The sequence below is a fragment of the Meleagris gallopavo genome, chromosome 9 (assembly GCF_000146605.3).
Source record: "Meleagris gallopavo isolate NT-WF06-2002-E0010 breed Aviagen turkey brand Nicholas breeding stock chromosome 9, Turkey_5.1, whole genome shotgun sequence".
Classification (NCBI taxonomy): Eukaryota; Metazoa; Chordata; class Aves; order Galliformes; family Phasianidae; genus Meleagris; species Meleagris gallopavo.
The window spans coordinates 5,906,707-5,931,220 of record NC_015019.2 but is presented as its reverse complement, the minus strand read 5'-3'; the positions used below and the strand labels follow the sequence as shown (position 1 = coordinate 5,931,220).

General features: G+C 34.0%; 1 protein-coding gene across 3 annotated transcripts in view; it reads left to right on the top strand.

The window, feature by feature from the left end:
- DIAPH2 (diaphanous related formin 2) overlaps positions 1 to 24,514 on the top strand; it is a 153,720-nt gene that overhangs the window by 49,478 nt on the left and 79,728 nt on the right. For all 3 annotated transcript variants that reach the window (XM_019618162.2, XM_010715233.3, XM_019618161.2), the window contains 4 exons: positions 12,906 to 13,007; positions 14,376 to 14,470; positions 18,172 to 18,273; positions 23,091 to 23,330. In XM_019618162.2, coding sequence (XP_019473707.1) covers positions 12,906 to 13,007; positions 14,376 to 14,470; positions 18,172 to 18,273; positions 23,091 to 23,330 — 539 coding nt within the window. The remainder of the gene's footprint in view (positions 1 to 12,905; positions 13,008 to 14,375; positions 14,471 to 18,171; positions 18,274 to 23,090; positions 23,331 to 24,514) is intronic.

Genomic DNA, 24,514 nt, shown 5'->3' with positions numbered 1-24,514 from the left:
AAAAAAAAAAAAGCAAATTTTAAGTTTTCATTCTATCAAAGTGATGTAATGTTTCAAGATTGATCTCACTTCTGTGCAGTATTCTTGATTGAATGTTACAAAGCTATTGCAAAGCAGTATCCTCTTAGCTTGGAGTAATGGCTCATTCTTAGCAGGGAAAAAAAGTTTTTAATAATCACTTCTCACCTATTATTTTCTAAAGAGTTAAGTAGAAACTAAAAGATAAGGTCTGTATGTCATTAAACTTAAAGGATAACTGTTTGCATTTGTTGACATTATTTTTCAATGAAAGAAAAAAAGGATTAGAAATTCTAAATAATAAATGTGAAATTAGTACAAAGGCTGCTCCAAAAGTAACGCCTCCTGTTTTAATGGCCCGTGACATCAGAGGTGGGTGTTAATATGGCGGTAGAGGTTTCACCTTCCCACCAACATCATGTTAAATTTTGTTCCTGGTACAGGTGGCAGCAGAGGGGCAGTCTAGACAAAATGGCTTCTGATATAGAAGTGTGTATGAAGTGAAGGTGTCATTGAATTCCTTCACGTGGAAAAAATGACACCCACTGACATTCGCTAACTTGCTGAAAGTTGATGGAGGCCAAACAGTGATTGTGGGCACTGTGATATGGTGGATAGTGCATTTCAGCAGTGGCGACAGCAACAGTGAATCACCACTGCTGGTACAGATTTGTGCGAACTCAGAATGCAGGCTCTTGCTCATTGCTAGTGAAAATCCATGGCTTATGGTGGTGACTGTTGAAAAAGCGTTTCGTAGATGAGAATTTGCACAGTCAGATATTGTTATTGAGCTCTTTATCTATTGAAGTTTCCATGGAGATAAATAGGAGGCATTACCTTCATAGAGACCTCTGTATGTTAAGAAATCCAGATCAAATTCACTTAAAGCTTGTAAAAGTTAAGTTTTGTCCAAAATTCCTGTAGCACAGTTCTCTATTTGTACTTGTGAGAGTGCTAGTCTCAATTCAGTACAGAAAACAGTATTAAACATGTATGTTGTGCTAGGTCAACTATATGCACTCTCTTGGTGAAATAAAAAGAAAAAAGAATTTAACTCCTACCTAGTGAATTTGTTTCTGAATTCCAAACTGCAGGTGGCTCCCTTGGTCTATGGGTTAATTCGACATGTCTTTTTCATTCCTCTCCGTACCCTCACATTTTCAGAAATCTGAATTCAAAGAGAAGGAAAATAATGCTTTGTGGTGTAGGTGACCCAGTGCTTCTGTGTCTAACAGGAATTTAATGTAGTTAGACTGTTTGATTATGTCAGCAGATTAATATCTGAGCTTCATATAGAAGTAACCTGATTTGTTTTCATTTTTGAATGTATTTATTTTCCAACAAAAATAAATTCAAGTACTATGAAGAAGTAAAAGCACAATAGTATTTTGCCATTCTTTTTTTTTTTCTTTTCAGTGTCTTATCCCATTAGTATTGTTAAATTACGAAATAGAAGAAGTTTCTTTTGTTTAGGTAAACTATCTGCAATTGTTACTATTCGATATAGATTTACATAAAAATTTTTGGGTGTTTTTATTTGTGAGGAGGGGATTCATTCTTAAATGATTTTAATAGTAATTATGTAAGAATATGTTTCTCAAGGAAAAAAAAATGGGCTGTAAATAACAATGAAATAAGTTTTTCTGCCTTTAAACTGCATTAAGCGCTTTGTACCAGATAATTATAATCAGTCTTTTCTTAAAATATTACGACGAAAAAGCATGAGCAGAGGAAAGAAAAAAGAAAAAAAAAAAAGCAAACCAAACAAACCTGAGTGTTCTATGTATAGGAGGTTCAGTTTTGCATTAAGTACTAAAAAGTAACTAATAGGTATTTATTTTAACAATGAAATTTGATATTTAAGCAGAGAATCGTGGTTTTTAACTTGGCACAAGAATGATGCATGTAGTTGTACTGCAGCTGGGTATTGTTCAGAAAAATCACAGATGAGGTCTCCTAAAAATTACTCATATTTTAACACATGTAAATTCTTTAGAATGAAGAAGTCACTATGCAAATGGTAGCTGTTCAGGAGCACCCACTTTTGTTGAAGGGATGCCTCTTCTAATAAAATGAGAGGAGCACAATGAAGTGGCCGTGGCAAATGAAAGTTTCCAATTAGGAGGAAATGCTTGCCAACTTCAGTCCTTCATATTTGATGTTGTAGGTAAAATGGAATTCAGATTGTAGAGGATGTCTTGTACACATGTGCTTGCTATAAGGCCATCTTTTGATTGTGGAACTTGTGGAACAAAAGGTGGTTTTGAAGAGTTTTAATAAAATAGTGAAGAACTGAACTGCTGCTTAGCTGCTACTACAAGTTGAAATTAGTAGTTTTCTTAAAGATTCAGCAGTAGAATTTATGCAGGGCCGCTTTCTTTTCTGGTGCATAACAATTTTTTAATCTGAATCCTTCTGTGTAAAATACAGCTATACTGCTTGAACAATTTTAGGCACTTATTTATTGGTACACATCCAGTAATGTTTGGAAATCACTTGGTAATTGTAAATGTATAACAAACTAATGATCTCCCCTCTGTATTTTCTTCATGAAAATCTGATTTTTGGAAATGATTTTTTTCAAAAAGCACTTGGTGTGGGTGCTATGGTGTATTTGTGCAGCAATGTTTTTTGTGTTTGAAATTTGGAAGACAAATATTTGTGTAGAAATAGCCAAATCAGCTGAAATAAGAACCTAAAAAAAAAAATCTCATTTTTAATAATGTAGTAGCAGTGTTGTTTTAGTTGTGCTATCTTAATATTTCTGCTCTCTTAATATTTGGGTGACGACATTCAGAACTTATGTATTAATGTGTCAGACCACGGTGCTCAGGAAGTAAAAGTGGAAGTATTGAGGAGTGATGGAGGAGTAGAGTCAATTTTGACTATAAAGAAGAAAATGTCAAGGGAAAAGGGAGGAAACACTGAAATGCATGTTGTGTTGTTTTGTTTTGTAGTTTTCCTACATTTATTATCTCGGGAGTACCCATTAGAGAACAGTTAGTTATACTATACAGATAAGTGTGTGTTACTGACAAACATATATTCAAGACATTTGGAATTCCAGTCTGCTGTATGGTGACTCAGCTAGTATGTATGTAGAACATATTGCCATATGTCTTGTTTTTCTGAGGGAAATAAAGCTTCTGTTTGTAGTGGTTTTATAAAGTACAGCAGAGGAAGAAAGGCAGGTTATGTGTTCTGAAATGTCTATTTCAGTCTCAATGATGCAGTGCTCAAATGAACTATAGTACGTTTAATGAGTAGTTGAGGACAAAGACACATGTACTAAGCACACCAGGGAAATGGATTGTGTACAAGGACTAATTAACATGAAATATGAATACATTCATGAAGTAGTCTTGATCTATAATGCTCTCACAGAGTACTTTTTTGCTATGAGTTCAAAGAAAAAAATTCAGAAGTTGAACTGAAAAAAAGAATCTTGAAAGTGTTTGTTTTCAAATAAAAATCTATATGTATTCCTGGAATGAAATGTATTCTGTATGAATCAGTAAAAAAAAAAAAAAAAAAAATAGACTTGAAAGAATGCCTACTCTAATGTCAAAATAGCAAAAAGAATAAGATACTATTTAAGATTTTTTTTCATTTTGATTTCATTTTTTTACATAGGAAATTAAGTCAGATAATAGGAAAAAAATATGTAATTTGACGCATGTACTATGTACTAGACTTCCATGCTGTTGTTAGGATAATATGAACAACTCATTTAAGGAAAAACTATCTTTTAGTTATGGTTTCAGGTATGGTTCGTTATTCAGGTATGGTTTATTTTTCCCTGTGCAAGTACATAAGTTGCTCCGGAAGTAATGCCTCCTATTTATTACCACAGAAACTGCAACAGCTGCAAAGAGCACAATAACAATATTTGTTAGAGCCAATTCTTAGCTAGAAAACACTGTTTTTCAAAATAGTCACCACCATGAGCCAAGCATATTCACCAGCAATGAGCTGAAATCTGTAACACTGGTTCTTCAGCAGAAGTTCTACTATGAAGCTGGGTGTTCATGGACCAATTCCTTTTAAATATTTTGAAAGGGCAGCCAATCAGAACCAGACTTTATCCCTACATCTGTCAATTTTATGAATAAAACTAATCAGTTGTCTTTTTTGCTGACCCACCTCCTAAAAAGCAATCTCAAAAGTAGGTGTGGACAAGTTGTGTCTGATTCTTAGCTATTGAAGCTGTAATATCATGAGGAGGTGCTTTGAATAGAATAACTTTCATTGGAAAAATGTCTGCTATGTATACATAGACTAAGATAGATACATTACCTAAATGAGTTAAGGTTCTTTGAAGATAGCTTTTTTAAAAAATGTATCTATCTAAAGCATTGAGTGAGCAATCGTGCTATTAACATTCTAAATTCGTTGAGAAATTTAAAATACTAGATGCATACACAGATAAAAAGTTAATTTTGTTGAGTTATTGAGTTACTTGTCAATGATCCCTCGGAGATGTAAAGATGAAATTATACAACACTTACAGAATCTGAAGGAATTAAGTGTTTTAAAGTAAGAATATAGGTTGGTTTTGTTTTGTTTTGTTTTTTCAAACTAATAAAATTACATTCCCAGTGTGGAGAGGTGGGAGAAAAAGGAACTTATGACTTAGGCTCTCTAAAAGCAAAATATAAACATGATGAACTGGCTAATTTTTATAAATTGATATGAAATTATCTGGAATGTTCTGGACTGTAGTTCTTGAGGAGGGAGTTTGGAGATTTTCTAACGTTTTTTGCTTTTGCACTAAATACGCTTCCATAATTTGTGCTAAAATGTTGGCTTTTTAATAAATCATTTTGCTTATGTTGCTAAAATGAAGGTAAGCAAAGCATAAATTGCATATTTTATATTTAGAATAAAATACAGATTGTGTATATGATTCAAATATGCTCAGGAGTATAGTGAAACCTGACTCTTGGTAAGATTGAGGGACTGGTGCTCAGAATAACGTGACTATCTTAATCTGGTACAGTGTAAGTGGCTTAGTTTTGTTGGTGATGTAGGCTGGCTTAGTGATGGGGATCAGTATATTAGTTTAAGGACCAATATATTAAGTTTAGCAAAAGAATTCAATGAGTGCTACTACTAAGACATTCAATTCAGTTTTGCTTGGTGTGCAAACAGTCTTGTATTTCTCAGTGATTCTGCTCCACAAGAAGGACTGGAGTCATAGTAGACTACTTGTATCCTACTTGTAGCTTTGCATCCACCAGGTGCAAAGACTGTGTTCTCAGATTTCATATGTTGTTTTGGAAATTGCTCATTATGGCCCAGCAAGCAGTGGATGTTTGCCAAATTGGGGAAAATCAGCTAGAGGTCAGCAAAAAATCTCTGATGAAGCTGATGGTGGAAAAATAGGGAGAAAGGAAGAGGTTGTACGACCACCTCAGATGCAACAGTGCATGCCCAGAGGGATATTGGCGTATATTAAGGAGTTCTTGGAAAAGACTGAGTGTGTATGCCAATACACAACGTATGTGTGTCTTAACTGTTTAAATGCAGAATTTGTCATCTGAGAGCACATGCTTGTTTTGTCAAGTCACCCTGTACATACCATGAGGAATAAAGGAATGCTCCACACTGGAGTTAAGAGAGTTTTCTTTCCAGATTTCAGATGACATTGGGTCCCCTAAGAGTAATCCTTTATGTGGAAGTAATTTCTTTTACCTTTTGAAGGCAGATTGTCATTGCTTGTATGTTTACTGAGTGTGTGAGTGTTTTGAGTACCCTTTGAAATACTGGGACTCCCAAGAAATCTTTCAGGTCAGATCTTTTAGAAGGCAGCTGTAGAAAACTGTCTTCAGGCCAGTTAAGTCTGGTATTTTGATTTTAGTGGGTGACTGAGAGCTTCCAAATATTTCAGTTCTTCTTAAGGAAGATATTTCCCCAATTGTTTTTAATATGTCCCTGCTCAGGGATGTGGTTTGGCGGAAGGGTTGTTAGCGTTAGGGTAGTACGGGTTAGATTGCAGTTGGACTTGATGATCTGTAAGGTTTTTTCCAACCTGAACTATTCTATGGTTCTAATATAATCTTTCCCCTATGAATTCAGTCTTTGGATCCGATAGCTGTGAAAGTATCCCTTTTAAGGTTTTTCTATTAATCAGTTTAATACAGCAACAAATTTCACCTAATTACCAGTTTTATTAATATTGATAACTATTTTTTTCTCAGGCATAGTAATTTTTTTTCCTTTTCAACTTGAAATTAGTGGGAGGATGAAGTTCTTCTTAGAATCATTAAATCAAAGTTCTCATATTTCTCAAGTACTCAGTCAATAGAAAGGTAATGCCCTGTAGTTCACTAGTTGGGTTGAACTGTAACCAGGTCATGCCATGTTATGCTTAAACTACAGACTACAGAAAATCTTGAAAGTGATAAGCAGATATTGGGGTTAGAGATTTAAATATATACAAGTTAAACAGTTTTTCATATGAATTTGTTTTAAAACCTGATAAGAGAGAGACATTTTTTTAAAGGGGGATGTTTCCAAATGCATATTTCAAATACCTTATGATTGCTAGCATTTAAATAGTCAGGAAATTCATAAGTCAAATAATACAGTGAGGGGGGAAAAAACCACCTAGTTATTGTAAAGCTTTACTCAGTGCAGTTAAACACTATTATCTAACTTGGTTATTTAATAAGATTTTCGGATCTTTGGAATTTTAACTTCATTATTTCTAAAAGTCGTTTGGGATGCGAAATTCGTATCAATGTCTTTATTGGGAAAGATATGCCTTTTATGAACCTAGTTAAGAGGAACAATAGCTGAACTTTGTATTTAAATATTTTTGTTTTTAAATAACTGCAATTCAGTTTATGAAAATCTTGATGTAATGTGATAGTTCTTCAGCATTTTACTTTGATTTTAATATCATGTCCAGTGTTCTGTAGTGATGATGACCTGATATCTAAGAGGAGGGGAAACAAACTGAGACGTGCGAGTATCTAAATTAAAGCTGTCATTGTAGGCAGTGTTTTAGATTTTTGGACAACTGTTTTCTCTGGCTCATGTAAAAACTTGCCATGTTACTGCTAAAATGCATTGGCTGATCTTGTGACTGGCAACATGCACCAAGGCTAAATGTCTCCTCTTAGAAAAAGCCGTCTTTTGTGTTGTAGATGTTGAAATATGGGCAGTGGCAAAGGGAGAAATGGAGTGGACAATTCTGGGGCTTTGTGCCATGAAAATACCCATGGAGAGAATGTGATAAAAGAGTTAATGGAAAAGGCTGCTAGCTTTTATTTCGGCTTCCTACAACACATGGTACGACACAGTTAAGTAAGCCCACTGAGGATATTTTCAGTTCAATCAGTTTGCCTGCTGTTTGATTTCTAATGCTCAGGATGAATACTTGCATGTATTTCTGTGACCATTTGTGTTTGCTTAATTGTTGCTATTTGCTCAGTCCTCCAGGCATGTACTGATAGAAAGCTGGAAGCAACTCTAGTACAGAATGTTTATTAAAGTATGCTTTAACTATGCAGCTTAACTGCATGAGTTACTGATGCAGTTTGTCAAATGGCAGCTGAAAATTAGGCTATTTGCAACCATTTTAGGGCAGTGTTAATAGAACAAAAGTATTAAATATATTCCTTAAAAGAGATGGAGAAATACAATAGCAGTCACTTGCTCTGGAAGAGTAAATAAGAATACAGTACTCTTGCTGTTTATTAACAGAGCTTATTTATAAAACTAAGTCAGGAATTTTTTTCTTCCTTGGAGCAGAATACGTTAGGTTGATGTCACTTCCTCCAGCTTGATTACATTAATTAGGCAAAAACTATATGAGATGTCAAGAGATGTTCCATGTTTTTTCTCCTGCTGTTTTTTAATCTCGTGATCTCAAACTAAGAACTACTTTGAGATCAATTGCTTGCTTTATTTGCAATAAAATTGTTTACTGTTTTGTTTCTTTTTTAATGCCGCATTAGCTATTTGATTATTCTGATTGCAGAAAGGACAGAGTGACAGCAGGAGTGCTTAATTAATTTCACTTGAGGAATTGATAACTGAGTGATTTTAGGTGAACTGGAAAATGCCAGGTGGCATTGGGAATAAACATGAAACCACACAGCTGCTGATTTGATTGACAAAAGGGTGTGGCCAGCATCTGTTAATGCTTCTGCATTCATCTCTGGATGTAAAGGAAAGTGGTTTGTGGTTTGTCACGTTTTCAGTCTGAATGACCATGTTGGAACCAAGTATGTTTGGATACCAAGCTGCTTTAATTACAGTAAATGCAATTATGCGTATAAATGTGTGACATTCTACTTAACACATTCTGCAGGAGAGGTGATGCAGTCCAATAGAAGAGTTGTGGTTTCAGCTATGCTGAGCATTATACAAAAGCAGGGCCCTGGCATCTCCCAGAGTCTCTTATGTGGGAGCCATGAAATACTCTTAAGTTCTATCAGTTACAGGATTGAAGAAGATTATCTCTTTGGTGGCTGCTCTCTTAAATTTGCACTGTTGTTTTCTGATTTGCTGTTGTGGTTGTCCAAGTTTTCACTCATTCTAGACACATTTGCACTTATGATCTAGTTTTGTTTCCTTGAGCACATAAAAACTTTTCAGAGTTCTTTCTGTTTTCTGGGAGAAAAGCTTGGTCATATTTTATCTACTCAACTTGAAACAAGTGGTTGTTGCAAGTTCACAGGCTGAGCCAGCTGTGCTAACCAGGTTTCAGGTACTTGCTGCGCTTCAGTTTGATTGAAGAAATTGTGTGGTGAGAAAATTGAGGGATTTATTGTTGGTGTATCAGCAGGGGAGAGAATAAGTGCAAGTTTGAGATAACAACATTATGTACAACTTTCTGTTCTCTTTACCTTTCTTTGACTTTATCTTTGACTTTTGTTGACAGCAGGCTCAACAAGAGCCAGCAGTGTGACCTGACAGTCAGGAAGGCAAACTGCATTGGGCACTACATTAAACACAGCACAGCTAGCTGGTCAAAAGAGATGATCCCACCATACTTACAACGCTTTGAATATTGTGTGCGGTTCTGGATTTCACAATATAAAATGGATGCTAAGGTCCTTGAAAGGATCCAGAGGATGGTAGCGAAATTAATTAAAGGATTGGAAGGCATGTCCTATGAGGATGAGCTGAGGATGGGGGATTGTAGTTTGGAGGAATAGAGGCTCAGAGCAGGCTTCATGGGTCTCTGCAACTTCTTGAGGAAGTTTGCAGGAAGGTACTAATCTCTTCTTCCTGGGAACTGGAAACAGGATGTGCAGGAGTGCACAGAGTTGTGTTAGAGAGAGTTCAGAAAGAACATTTAAGAAAAATGCCTTCCCCATGAGAGTGGTCAAACACCTGAACAGGCTTCCTAGGGAAATGTTTGGTGCCCCATGCCTGCTAGAGTTGAAAAGATGCTTGGATAATACCCTTAATAATAATATGCTTTCGCTTTTAGCTCTGAAGCAATCAAGCTTGAACTTGATGGACCCTGAAGGTCCCTCCCAATGGAACTATTTTAGGCTAGTTTATTTCTGTTGTTGAGTACCTCTGCAAATAGCACATCTTTGGTAACATGTTGAAAATAAAAACTTATCAGTAGTTTTGCAAGGTCATCAATTTAGTCGAGTTCAAAGAAGTTCTAGTAAAGTTCACTTATCTTTCTGTGGCTTTCAAAAAATGAGTGGGTATTCAATGAATACGCATCTACTTGGTGTTCTTAGCTCTTTATTACAATTTTCTTCCACATTGTCTCATGGGATCTTTTATTTTTCCCAGAGCTAATATCTCAGTGTAATTAATAACTTTAGTTGTTCAAGACACTCCTGTATTTTATAGATCTCTCTATATATTTTATTTATGTAGCTATGTATATCTTTCACTTTGTGTGTGTGTGTGTGTGTGTGTGTGTGTGTGTGTGTGTGTGTGTGTGTGTGTGTATACAGAGAGAGAGAGAGTCCTTAAAAACTGTTCTGGCAGTAAATTTTTCACCATATTCTTGCACCTGTTAGCTTTGCATCTCTTTTTCTGGTAAAAAGAGTAAGAAATAATTTCTTTTGTGTATTTACCTTTGCTGTCTAATACCAGTAAATGCAGCTGGTAAGCCATCTACCAGATGGAAATAAGATGAACTTAGTCTTTCATTTCCCATGACAATAAATGGGCTTTTGTTCACTGTGAGGAAAGATTTAAGAGAAAATAGAGAAAATTAAGGCTCAGGTTCTGACAGACTAAAGTTCACTTACATCACCTACATCTCCACATCTCCATCTCTGCTCCCCCCCTTTTCTTTAGTATATGCTTCTTTTCAGCACGCTATTTTTTATTAAAAAAGTAATAATGTAAATGCAAAAATGTAGACTAAGAAGATACAGCATGAGAATAAAACGGTAAACACTAATTCCATTTACTCCTTTAATTTTGATCTTAACCATATTCATGAATAAAGATTTTTTCTGTTAAGCTAAGCAATAAATAATAAAAGTAGGGGGTTAACACAAACTGAGAACTTGAATGTGGAAGCAGTGATTTAACAGCTCTAGAATCATTAAGTAAAATTTTGTTTCTAAAAATTTGTCATCATGTAATGACACTGAGTAGGTAAATGAACAGGTGTAGAACAATGATTTTGGAGCCACGTGTGCTTGCTTTTTTGGTACAAAAGAAGTAGTGGTAAGTTTTTTTTTTTTTAATTAAGTCTCTGAAGTATTTCAACATCTTTGTGTACATTCTTTGCCATGGCTATCATTAGTCATGGTAAAAGTATTTTGGATTTATATAACACTGTTTAGTGTCTTTTTTTTTTTTTTTAGACCCCACATGAGTATCTGAAACTGATAAGGACTGTCTCAAATCAGTATGAGACAACTAGTGCCCTTTTTGTGGGATTATACTAGTTCCCAGCTGAAGTTATCACCAAACGTACCCATTTAAGGTGCACATGAGTTGATTGCATAATACAAAAGCAACAGAAAACAACCCCTTTCAGCATGTTGCATCAGCTTTTTCCCTCTATTGCTGATAAACAAATTTGTTTTTAATAACACAATAGAACTGAATTCTGAATGTAAAAACATTGCATTTTCTATAAAATGAATTTAGATCTATATTTTTTTTGTCTTCGAGGAGACATCTGCCCATGTTTAAATTACTTTACTTCCTTTTGCTTAATCATGTTGGCTCTCTTTCCCTTTCTCTCTCCTCTCAGCTTCAGATAGATAATAAAATAAAACCAACCAAAACTAGTGTGAAATAACTGTGCATTAGTAGGTGTTTTGCTACCTTTATGATTGATTGTTAATGTTAATTTAAAAGAAAAACAATAACCTTGTTTCTTCCAATCTGAAGGGAGAGTTGATTTTTGTATGCAACCATCATTTTCTTTCTTGGAGACAAAATTGAAGTCCACGCCTGTATGTGCACCCAATTGTGTGTGTATTAGTTACAGAGAAGTCTGCAGGTTCACCTGTGTAAATATCTGTGAAAAGGAATTGAATTACACTCTTTGAACGTGAGCTTTGGCTTTGATTATTTTTTTTGTCTAACTAAGGAACAGATCTGTTGTCAGCTGTGAACTGAAGACATGACAAGAGTAGATAGTGACCAGATTGGTGGTGATGATGTGTTCTTCACCATGTTTACTTAAAGATTTCATTATTTTTGGAGATCCAGAAGGTCTCATTCTTAAACAGATAAAGCTAAGAGTAGGTCACTTATCTTGAGTCATTTCTCCTATCTGTCTTACCAAACAACTTCATGCTTTTCAGTAGTTTCTGTTTACATAGCTTATAAGGTTTATTGCATTGTCACGGGAGAACTCATTTCTTAACTGATTTTTATTTTATTTATGGCTGTTGAGTACCTAGTTTTATTTCCCTTATTTAACCAAGGGAAAAAGTAGTGATAATTATTTGGTTAATTCATGGAGGGTCACTTAAGGGTTTTGAACTGTAACATGTTATAGTTAACAGGTCAGTGGTGGTGGGAGTTTTGAGTATTGTCTGCATATGAGATTGAAAAAAAAGTTGTTGTGTAGCTCTCTTCTTGTTCAAATATAAATCAAGTTGGTCATACGTTGTCATGGTTTTATGAAAAAACTGTTGACATACGTGCACGCAGAATAATTGCAGGGGACAATGAAGAGCAAGCAGTGCATTGTTGTAGAGTTGTCTTTTCTCTTTAGCTTTTTCTGCCTTAGGCTGTTTAGAGATAGCTGGAGATGAGGAAACTGTCTTGCACTAGTTTAGCTTATGCTGGTATGAAAATGCCCAAGGTCAACTAATTATCCAAGTGGTATAAACCCAGAAGTATGTTGAATTATGCAGAAAATCTAGTGTACCTTTTAGTTACTTTCTTACCATGTTGCTTTCTGTATGATTTTAAATATGGAATACAAAGCTAGTGTTTTTGTGTTTTGTTTTGCTCATTAAAAATGATAAGAAAATTGCTAGTAAAAACCTACCTCTGCAGGTTTATAGTGTGATAAATGTCAAATACTTTATCTTATTGGTTTTGAATGAAGATCTTCAAATAGTATTTATGTTTCAACAGACGGCACTCAAGTGCTTTGAGGTAATACCTATTTGATGCATTTTTAAAGATGTTTATAATAAACTGAAGCTCGAGATAGCAGAATGTGTGGGTTAAAATAAGCAACAATTTGTTAGTGCGCACACACAAAAAAATGGCGCTGTTGTATAAAAATTTTTATTTCAATTCTAATTTTATAAATTGATATTATTTGATTCTTTATTTATTTTACAGTCCATTGAGGCAAAGGATTCACTTTTCCTTGAGCTGATTCTTACAAATGTAGTATTATGGCTTTCTGGCTAAGTTGCTATTAGTCTTCTAAGAGTTGTAATATTTAATAAATACCTTTTTTTTTTTTCCCCTAGCTAAAAAGGCAGTAGAAAAACAAGAAGAAAAGAAAACAGAACAGTCAAAGAAAAAGAACAAAGTATTAAGAGTTTTGGATGGAAAAACTTCACAAAACTTATGTAAGTGATGTCAGATGTTTCAGCTGAATATGTAATTATCTTGTCTACATGGCTATTCTTAAGTCTTCTTTCTTTGTTTATGTCTACAAAATTTTTCTTAAAATATACAATGTGAATCGATTTTTATCTTTTTAGCTCAGAACAGTTTTGAACATGTATGATTTAAATGCATTTTACAACTTTGGGAAGCCTAAATGTAACAAAAAATGTTGTAGACTTAAATGTTAATGAATTATATTGTTTTTGTACTGAGAAGGTTGATTCTTTCTATAATTCCTTTGGACAGGAAGTATAATTAAATTATAGTCATTGATTTAGCAAAGTCAGCATTGGTAGGGTTTAGGTTATGGCCTCTCAGCTCACAGCTCTGATAATTCTTTGGTTAGAGCAGTGCAGGAAGAGCATGGTAGCAGCTGGACTTCTAAAGAGGATATTGCCAAATAGGATAAATCAGGAGCAAATAATACTGTTATAACGAAATAGCCGCATCTCTTTAACTAATTTTGATTTTTTTTTTTAATTTTAAGAGCAGTACAATTTTATTTGAATAACAAATATTGTAAAATGTCACTTTTTGATAAAAGCTTGTGGCAAATCAAATATGTAAAATCAAATATCTGCATTGTTTATTACCATCTTTATTCATAAACTTCCCTAAGCAGAAAATCTGCCATGACATGAGTGATATAAAAATTCAAACTAGGAATTGAAAATATGGTTGCATAAAAGTCAACCATAGTAGTTGGATGGACTATACAGCACTTTAATACAGACAGATTAACATACTGTTTTCATAAGGGATGTTTTCGTGTTTTTAGAACAGGACTCTGTTGAGATGTTATAACAGCTGGAATCAAATTACTTTGAGAAATCCATCTTTGAAGTGCGTACAATACGTATAGCCTCTTTTGTAAGGACTTAGGTTGTTTTGTTTCCTTGCTTTTGATGAGGAATTTTTAAAAAAGAATATTATGTGAATATTTTACAAATTATTAATTCTGGGAATTTATTATAGCTTGATAAACATAATGGACACTGAAATCTTCAAATGGCTGAACAAATCTCTTCTAATAGAAATAAAAATATGTTGCTTTTTATAAAACTGGAACTTAATTCTAGCAGATGAGTGTCACCACCTAGAAGCAACTGAGGCTGCTTAAACAGTTAACTCTTGTCATGATTTCATTTCTGAGAAATAAGATTTATTATAATTTGAATAGAAATAATGTTTCATGTAATGTTGGTTTTATGTAGGAAACTTTCATTATGAGTTATCTTAACTTGAATCGGTGATTGTTTTTGAGTTGCTAGAATTGAAATTTGCATTCTTGAATCTGTTTTTTTATTCTAATTATTACTGAATTTCAGCAATATTTTTGGGTTCTCTACGTATGCCTTATGAAGAAATAAAAAATATCATTTTAGAGGTTAATGAAGAGAAGCTGACTGAAACCTTTGTTCAGGTATGTGAACAATGGCTAATTCTGTTTGTTGCTTATTGTACATGTAGTAATGACGTAAAAATGTAAGAATTGAAAAGTAGGAATAGTGTAGTGTTATCTGGCTATCGGCTACAAATGCTTCTCTTGAATGTAATGTTTTGTTTTTGTTCTACTTCTGTGTATGGTGATACAGAGCTGTGAAACTTTTTCAAAAAGATTTTTTGTTTATAGTACCTTTTTAATTTCTCATTTTGTGATGCTTCTCTTTCAAAAGGAAATCTCTGATACTAGCTTTTGAACTTGAGACAATTTACATAGTTTAAACTAGCCTTTAATGAAGTTTCATCACTCTTCTTTAAAAACTTTTGCTTGTCTGTAAATCAGACCTGCTCCTGATGTCATTTGATCTTTAAGACCAAAATTTCTCAGCCAGAGAGAAGACAATTTGTCCTACAGCTTGTTAACATCTCTTTAGATTCCCCACAGCAGGAGAAGAGCAGTCTTTTTGGAAGTGGAGTGCAACAGAGAAACAGGCAAACCTGAAGCAATGTATAGATATACCTCACCAATGATATTAGTGTTTTATTAGTTTTTTAATATCCTGTGCAGATTCATGATTTTGTAGCTGTTAGCTGATCCAGTCTTCACTAAGTGATGCTTTTCTGGCAAATGTGCTGGGCTGCTGTTTGTCCTTTCATCCTTCACTGCACCTGCTTGTGTCCCCATTCCTGTTCCCTCAAGGCTTTCTAAATGAGTGTTTTCCTCTTTTCTTGGTCCTGAAAAATGATTGTTCTACGGAGACTGAGCAAACTGAATTGCCTGTTGTTTACACAGTTAAATTTTGACTAAATTATGAATGTTAGCATGGATTTTATTAAAAGCAAAATTAGCTCTTCCGCAATTTCAAACATACAGTATAAATTGAATTTATCAAATTAAGTTAATTTGACGGTAATCTGCTGTTTTGTCTGACTCCAAGCTTCTCCTGTGCTTCTGGAGGTATTTTCTCCTGAAGCTCTAAAGAGCTCACTAATAAACCTCAAATTACTGAGGTCATTGAATCATAGGTCTCATAGACTTTGAAGTGTATGCCCAGGAGTGCGTACTGTTTTGTTTTCTCAGTGTCGTATTCTGACCTATACTACCTAACACAAAAAAAAACACAAATTGAATATCAAAAAATCTTGTTTGTATTTCACCGGAGATGACCTTTTTAGTATAGTTGATGTACTTAGAAATAAATATAAAGAAGGAAGTCTTGCTGTTAGGATCCAGGATATCAGATTGTTTGAGAAGCCTGTAAGATTAGTAATGTTAAAGAAGTCATCAGGAACTGAAAAACCACCATGAATACCGCCTAGCCTATCCTTGGACTGCTTGCTGTGTGGGCAGAGTGAAAAATCAAGAAGACCTTGAAGCTGCAAAAGCACTGTTCAACGTTAGCTACTATATTGGTGCATTAGTTTTCAGTTACAAGAAAATAAACTCCATCCCACCCAAATCGTGTGCAGCATAAAACACACAAATGTGATTGTAAGGTATATCAGTCAATTCCAGTAGGTAATTCTTATGTTTATGAATACTGCACACCTAAGACGTTATCTAAAATACCTAATACATTTTTCAGAAATGAATTTAAAATGGAGAAGCTGAACTTTGAAACTACTTAAGATGATTGAGCAATGGAGAAACAGTTTACAGAAGGAAGCTAGAAAAGACTGGCTTGATGAGATTAGCAATATAAATAGCTGAGAGGTAATCTGACTAGATTATAGAGAGAAGATATGTATAAGCACTGGGGAAGATCTTCTACTGAGAGGAGAGAGATGTATAAGCACTGGGGAGAAAAATGACAATACTTAAGGAAAAGGCAGTGTTAACCACAGAATATATGTGTATGAATTTGTCATGAGTGCAGCCATGCCAGTAACTTGACTGCTTAGAACGGTCCAAAAAATGAGGCTTTAGATTCATGTAGAAAGTTTAAATTACTTTTATTTGTCAGTTGATCCATTTTTATGAATAATTGGTCTGTCAGAGTTACTTCTAAGAGCAAGGAGACTTACCTGATGACCCCAAAGAGGTTGCTTCTCTGTTTCCAAGGACAATTTTAGAAATTTATTGGGGTTCTATCATCTATCTGATTTTTGTTCTGCTTTAATTTTTGTTCTGATCTTCCAATTAAGTGACTCAGTAACTACGAGTTTAATAGTCTTCAGTATTACTAATTGGAAAACTTCTTCAAAGCAAACCTTGCTTTCTTTCATGCTTAACTAAACTTGAACTTCATGAAAATGCTCATGTATAAACTGCTTTATTGTGAGTATCACAGCGGTGAAATCGAAAGGTTCAGGTTGGATATTAGAAAAAAAAATTCTTCTCAGAAGGAGTGGTTGTCTCTGGAATGGATGGACTGCACAAGGAAGTGGTTAAGTCACTGTCCTTGAAATTGTTCAAGAAATGTTCAGATGTGATTTAGTCAAGAAATATTGGTGGTAGGTAGCAGATTGGAATAGATGATCTTGGAGGTCTTTTCTGACTTTGATTCTGTGATTTTATGATTGCATAACTGAGGCATAACTGAGCATACAGACAACTGCTCTTTCCTTTGGAGTACTTGTTTCTTGCTACTTTTTGATCTTACGCTATCATAGTTAGTAAAATTTATTGGATTAAGCAGGTTGTGTACATGATCAATGATGACAGTGCAGTTCTGTGTACATGACTGATGACAATGCAGTTCTGCGAGAACAAAGTGCTAAGAAAATTCATTGTTCATTCTTTTTGTCTTTGGAAGAGTACACTTTCTAAACATACCCATGTAAAATATCATTTTTAGCAGAATTGAGGGCATTTTAACTAAGAAGCAAGTGAAAGCATCAGCCTTTAAATTTCAGACTTAAACAAACAAACAAAAAATTTTCCTCCCTCTACAAACCCTTTTGGGCAGTGCTTTTTATTTGATGTGTTTTTGCCAAAACATGTAGTTTGCATTGCACTGATCATTTATCTATGGCTGAGTTCTGCATCAAAGAGAACAGTGATCTGACTTCAAGTCCTGGAAGTGCAATGGAGCACATCCTCTCGGAATTCGTTTTCAAATGTTTGAAGGACTAGAATGAAGTCAGAACAGAGACCTGCTCCTTTTCTCTCCTATCTTTGAGGACCAAGATGAGAGGGATACAGGAGTTAAAATCATGTAACAAAATAGACTTTTGCGAATATGGACTCCACTGAGTTCACGTGTCTTCCAAAATGTTGAAAGCTGACTTCACCTTCCTGAATATTTGTCCAATTTTGAGATTGACCTGTGTATAGGTATTTTGAATAAGAACTAAAGATTAGTTTTACGTGGTTATGTATGGCTTGATGCAGACCATTTTTTCTTGCTTAGTATTTAATGAGTAGTATATGAGGGCAATGAGTAAATTGTGAGGGCAAAAAGGTTGGGAGGTAAAGAATAATTCTTCAGGGTCTGACAGTAGCTGAGAATTTTTTCTGTAGCTTTTTAATAAAAAGGAGAGGGCATTCTTCAAATTGAAGACAGTAACAGAGGTATGTATTAATTATTGGTTTGATTTTAAGTTTATATAGTGTCTAAGCTATGTAAATAAAAGAATAATTTTCTTGTACATTTCTATGTTATGTTATTTTTAGTGTGTTATTTGAAGATCATAGCTCATTCATTATACCAAGTTTAATATAATGCATTTTTGTTTTAGGCTGTAATGAAGAATCTTCCTGAACAGGAAGAAATTAATGCCTTAGCTGCATTGCAGGATGAATATAATGATCTTGCTGAGTCAGAACAATTTATAATCGTGGTACGTATTAATGCTGTAATTAACTGGAGAGAATTATTGTATCAAATACATGAAAAAAGGAGGTTTAAAGTATTTTGGTTAGTGCTATTGTGCACGAGGAAAATGTTGATATACTTATTGATCAGTTTAAAATACAAATACTTTTTTTTTTTGGTAGGAAGTATAGTATGTAATGGAGGGGAACAGACATTTCTGCCACAGCAAGTCTTTTGTCTTATTCTTGTACAGTGTGATGTGTGAAAGGCTTTTGTGTTTATTGAATTTGGAGTGTTCTTCCTAACTGTTTAAGAAGGTGAAATTTTAAGGGTTCATAAAAGATCCATTTACTCTATGGCACTGACAACTTTGGTAATTTATTTTGCTGTATTGAAAACTGAACAGCTGAAAGAGATAATATGCCCATAATATAAGACTATACGTACATCACTATTAAGAGGAGGAAAGATTTCTTGGTGTGAGAAGTTTATATTATCTATTATAATCTTATTTTGGTCAATAGAAAGATTTTTCAGGAGTTGAACTCAATGTTACATGTGGTAGCTACCACTTCAGGATATTTTATGATAAATATACATATATAAATGCACATACTATATGTAAACATATACTGCGTATATATATACACATGAACTCCTGAAATGCCTCTAGAAGCATGAATTTGTATCATAATTGAAACTGAAGATCGTTCTGTTGCTTTTTCTATTTGTTCAATGCATACATCTATTCAAAAAAATTGAAATATAATGTATTATAATGGCTAGAACCAATCTCTGAATGAAATTATCCAATTTTCATAAACTACCAAATATGTGCTGGTACATGATTATATAATACCAAGTATTAAATAGGACTTGAAAGACTGCATAAATTACTGAATACATGTTGGTAGGTAATTGTTTGTAACTGAGTACTAAGCTAGGACTTGAAAGACTTTTTGTTGCTGGTCTTCCAAAGATATTATACAAACTTAACAAATTAGTTGAGCTTTTCACTTCAATTTTGTTATTCTAAAAGATTACTTTAAGGATGATCAGCTCAGTAATGTTTCTAAGGTGTCCTATAAAATAAAATATATTGAAACAGAAGCCCTTAAAAGAAGGGAATGAAATAGCTGATACTTCTCTTAAATAGTTTATTTGTTTATTTGAAAGACATTGCCGTAAATTGGCTTCAGAAGTGTCTTTGGTATGATTTGTTTGGATGCAGGGAACATGACATGACCCAATTAGATTTTTTTTTTTTTAGAGGAATTAGAAAATTAAAGGTATTAATGAATTCTTCTGAAAAATTCAAGGCTATTGATTTTTAAAACTGTATGTCATTCATAAATAATTTAAAATGTTTGAGGACAAGGATAAGGAAATCTAGTAGAATATGTTTGGTATGAATATGTTTATATTCTATGAAATTTCCTCATTCTTCTGAAAAAAAAAAAAACACAACGTGTTTCGGGAACAGTTTGTTTATATTTGTTTTTTGAATATAAGTATACGGTCTTTTAAAACCTCTGGAGGAATACTTCATCTCCTGTCATTTAACAGACTTTATTGACTAAAACAATGTGATGAAATGACAGTAGTACTTAAAGCCCTACAACAGAAAGGGTTCTTGTTCTCTAGGAAGGAACGCAGGTCAGAACAATTGCACTGTCTACTATCTGCATTGTGCCTACTTTCAAAATGGCAAAAAGCTGATCTTAAGAGGGAGTGACTACAAAAAATGAATATTATCTTACTCTACCCTTGCATATAATAAAAAAAAAATAGGCTGAACCAAGTTACGCATTGTGTAGATTTTGTACAAGGAGAATATCTAAAATGTTTAAGGAAAACACAGGATGGAAGCACACAGGGTAGAGGTGTTGAGCCAGATGACACTCAATGTATTCCATTCATTTAACTATTTTACTAAATAAATTCAGAAAATTGTGTTTAATGATCTTGGCTTAAAGCATAACTATAGATATTTCTCCTTTTCACTCGTCTCAGTTTCCTACTGCAGCAGCCTTGATCTCTATAACTGAGTTCTCCCAACTCGATCCCTCCTTTTGCTGTATATTTCTATTTATGAACATCATACCCTCCTTGTTACTTCAGCTTCAACCTTTCTCTTTTATTCAGTTTAACTGCATTTTTCTCTTTAGGTTTTACATAGAGATATTTTTGGAGTGGAATGCTGTATATCTGCTTCCTCCCATCATTCTGCTATCTAATGTATAATACTAAATTACTGCCGGGGCTGTGCTGAGTGTTTACCCACCTTTGCTGTCAAATATGTTTTTCTTACATACAGTCAGAAGTTCCTGAACACCATCTCATCTCCTGTTTCTTCTCTCACAATCTGCCTTTGAGGATCCTCTGTTTCCATTTTCTCTCTTTTTTCTTTAGAGAAGTTACAAATGGCAGTTGAGCACCTGTAGAAAGAAGAACAGATGCTGTGGGTTAATGTTAATAGGGACATGGGAAAAGTAAAAAGGAAAAGAGAGAGAGCTGCACAATGCATATAAATGACAATGCAAAACCCTTTTCAGTTTTGTTATCAAATGTAAATAATAATAATTGAGTGCATGAGAACACTTGGAGATTTTTTTATGCTCTTATTTAGAAGTTTTTTTTCTACTTCTAATTCAGAAGACCAGAGGTTAAAACAACTTGTTCTCTTGCTTTGTCTTGATGTAGAAATTAATGAAGTTGCCATGATCCAAGTAGTGTGTATTAAGTATGTAGTAAGTAGATGTTCTGAGTACACTTTTTACCTGAGTAAGAATTTGTCATTTCGTTTTGCAGATAGATAGCTGAAAGCCACTTGATCTGGGCCTTGGGGTTTTTGCAGTTGTTGAATAGTTCAATTTTTTTAATTGAACAACCAACAAATCTAGTACTTAGTGCTTTCTCATTGCTTCTATCTAATAGTATGATTTGTTTCTTATTTCAATGATTCACTGCAATTCTACCAGCAGACTTTCCCAGAAAACTATGTATCTAAAGGAAAGTCACTGGGTTGACTGTATCCTGTTGGTTATCTTAGAAACATGGCATCTGTTTATCTGACTTGTCTACTGTTGGATTGAATCTAAAAGATTCTTGTTTTTTTCACTGAAACGTGTTGTCAAAATCATAAAAATATCCATATTTTCAGGATTGTTTCTTTGTGATTTGTTCTTTTGAGGGAAGCTTAGAGAAGTTTTTCAGTATATGCTGGAATGTTAAGTAGAAAAATTCGCTAAATGAAAATGGGGATGTTTGCCTTATGAAGGGATTAAGTTTCCCAAAGCTTATTGGCATATTCAATTTTACCATCTAGTTTAGTAAAATAACAAAAAACAAAAAACACTGTTTTTATGATCTAAAGCTTTTGACAATTTTTTAAGTCTCATTTTGAATAAAAATTGTAGATTGTCTGATGAAGGTTAAAGCAGATTAAGAGATTAATTTTGTCTTTGGTTACTGCATCTGAGTGAAGGTAGATCCTTTTCAAGGCAGAAGTTTTTAGTATAATGTTTTTAAAATACAAGATGCTTAGGAAACTGTTTCAAGGCTGAACGTTGATGACTTGCAGGGGCTCAAATAAACATTTCAGATAATGGTGATGTATTTAAAATCTGGGGAGGAAGGAAGAAATGCTAGTTATACTGAAACACTTCCAATTAATTTCTTTTCCTCACAAAAAGATCTTGGTTCCTCAAGGAGCTGTGGTAAAGGTTTACGCAACAGAGACGAGCACATAAAAATCCTTGTTTTGATAGCCGTGATGTGTGATTTGTCACATAACCAAGCTTTTCTTTCAGGGGGATAAAGTCCTTCAGGAACACCACTGATAGTGAATGCATTGGGGGAGAAATCTTTCTGTATTCTGCTAATTAAAATTAAGATTTAGATTTGGAAGGTAATCATTCTTGCATTTAAATGAAAATTTTTAAGTGGATTAAAAATTTTCAGTATATATCTTTATCTTCTAAATGTCTTTTATCAATTACAGTCCATTGCTAAGTACAAGGAAATATTATTGATTACTTAAAATATGGAAGAGAAGGATTTATTTTTGGTGTTTAGAATAATGAAATTGATCTTGAGGATTTAAGCTAATCAAATTACTATCAGAGATACTTTTCAGCATCTGTGTCAGGCAGTTTTACTACAGTGTGATTTATGTCAGGAAGGAATTAGTTTTATACTACTCTTTCAAACAGGATAATATCTTGTGGAGAAGTTTGACAAAATTTGTTTTGAAGGACAGAAACATACTGGATTGAAATGCAGGTTGTGTTTTGTTTGCACTTCGTGATCTTATGTGATGAGAACCCCTGAGGAGGTCCCTAAGGATTTATCATTTTTTTTCTCCCCCACTGCTCCTCCTGTGGTAATGTGTAACTGCATCAGCTCAGTAAGAAAATCTAAAAATGAAAAATACAATTCTCGAGTTTAATCAGCCATGTTTACATTTGTGCTGGTATTAGCACAGACACTTGAGAGATTGTTGTACTATTTTGGAAAGAAACTGAGAAGTTGATATTCTAATGGTGACTTTACTGGAGCTGTTACAATAAGTTTAGCATGTGTGTCTTCAGGCTAATCTTGGGTTCTTGTTAAGAGGTGAACTAGTTTACATTTACTGTCTTGTGTGCAGGGATGTTGGTATTGTGTATTTGTTGCCAGTAAGTATGTGCAGGTACAGTTTCTTGGAAAATACAGGGTAAATGATGGAAACATACAGAAAGTGTGTAGTCTTCCAAGTGTGTAGACTGTCCAGTATTTTTTAATATAAGCTATTTTACACAAGTAACTTTATGTTCTGATTTAATATTTTTTGTTTTGTAGATGAGTTCAGTGAAAATGCTGAGGTCACGTCTCAATGCAATTCTTTTCAAACTTTCATTTGAAGACCATATAAACAATATCAAGCCTGGCATTATGGCAGTTACACTAGCTTGTGAAGAGCTGAGGAAGAGTGAAAGTTTTAGTAAGCTTTTGGAGTTAGTGTTGTTCCTTGGAAACTATATGAACACTGGCAGCAGAAATGAACAGTCTCTTGGTTTTAACATCACATTTCTTTGCAAGGTAAGATGAAGCTATAATACTGCTCAGTGTGAATTCATGAAGCTCTTAGTACATAAGAAACAGCCCTAAGAAGGGAAAAACAATCAATATTGTACAGTTATTTAATGTCTGTCTTCTTTTCAATAGTATACACATAAGACTTACTTTAAATATTCTTGCTACTTGTCTCTTATTTCTGTCTTCCATTCTACTATCCATCAAACAAGAAGTACATATTTGGAATTTAAGTTGGATGTTGTTGTTCTATGTTAAAATTCGCTTGTGGTTTCAAAATATAAGATACAATTCCAATTTAAGACTTCAAAGAAGTGCTGCTATAAATGGTAAAAAGTGTGTAAGACGTTCTGAACTTGAATATATCAGTTCATGAAGCACATCTTAGAAATACAATGATGAAACATATGTAAACAGATGCAAAAAAAAAAAAAAGGTTAACATATATCTTGACAAGTTTTTGTGTGTGGTGTAATTTGAGGGCCCATTGTTCAAGCCTCTGTTTGGGGCCCTGGAGAAGTCTGATGTGTTCGTCTAAGTGTTGTAACCCTGGGGGACAGCAACCTTTCAAATACACAAGTCTGATCTGACATGACAGCGGACAAAGAGTCTCTGTTGCTATAGTTTAATAAACAGATTTTGCCAATTATAGGTAAAATAAACTTTGCTTGCGAAGTAATTTCACTTTAATAAGTGAATATTTTAAATTATGTCCAAGTTTAAGGTATTTTTATAAATCCAGTGCTGCCTTGTTTTTTCATAGCATTTGAATCTAAAGGGAAATTAATCTGCAAGTACTAAACCATTTCTTAATATATTTCTTAATTGAGGGGGAGGGGAAGTGATGACTGAGCCTGAAAGATACTTGAGCATCGCATAGCTTCAAGAAGGTGTTCTTGCACTGCAGGTGACTTATGAATTGCTTTCAATGCAAATTCTACAGATGTTGACACAGCTAATGTAGATCCTGCAAATTGTTCTCTACTGAACTGAGTAATTGCTGAAGCATAGTTATCTGTGCTTACAGCTAAATTCCACTTAAAGTAACTGAGATAAAAAATTTGACTACTTGTCTTGCCCTCAGAAACAGAATCTGTTAATTTTTTTTTGTTCTGTTTTCAGGACATATTTCTGTAGGAAATGCTTATTTTTCTCAGTGAGGTTTAGAGTAAATATTTAAAACATTCTCT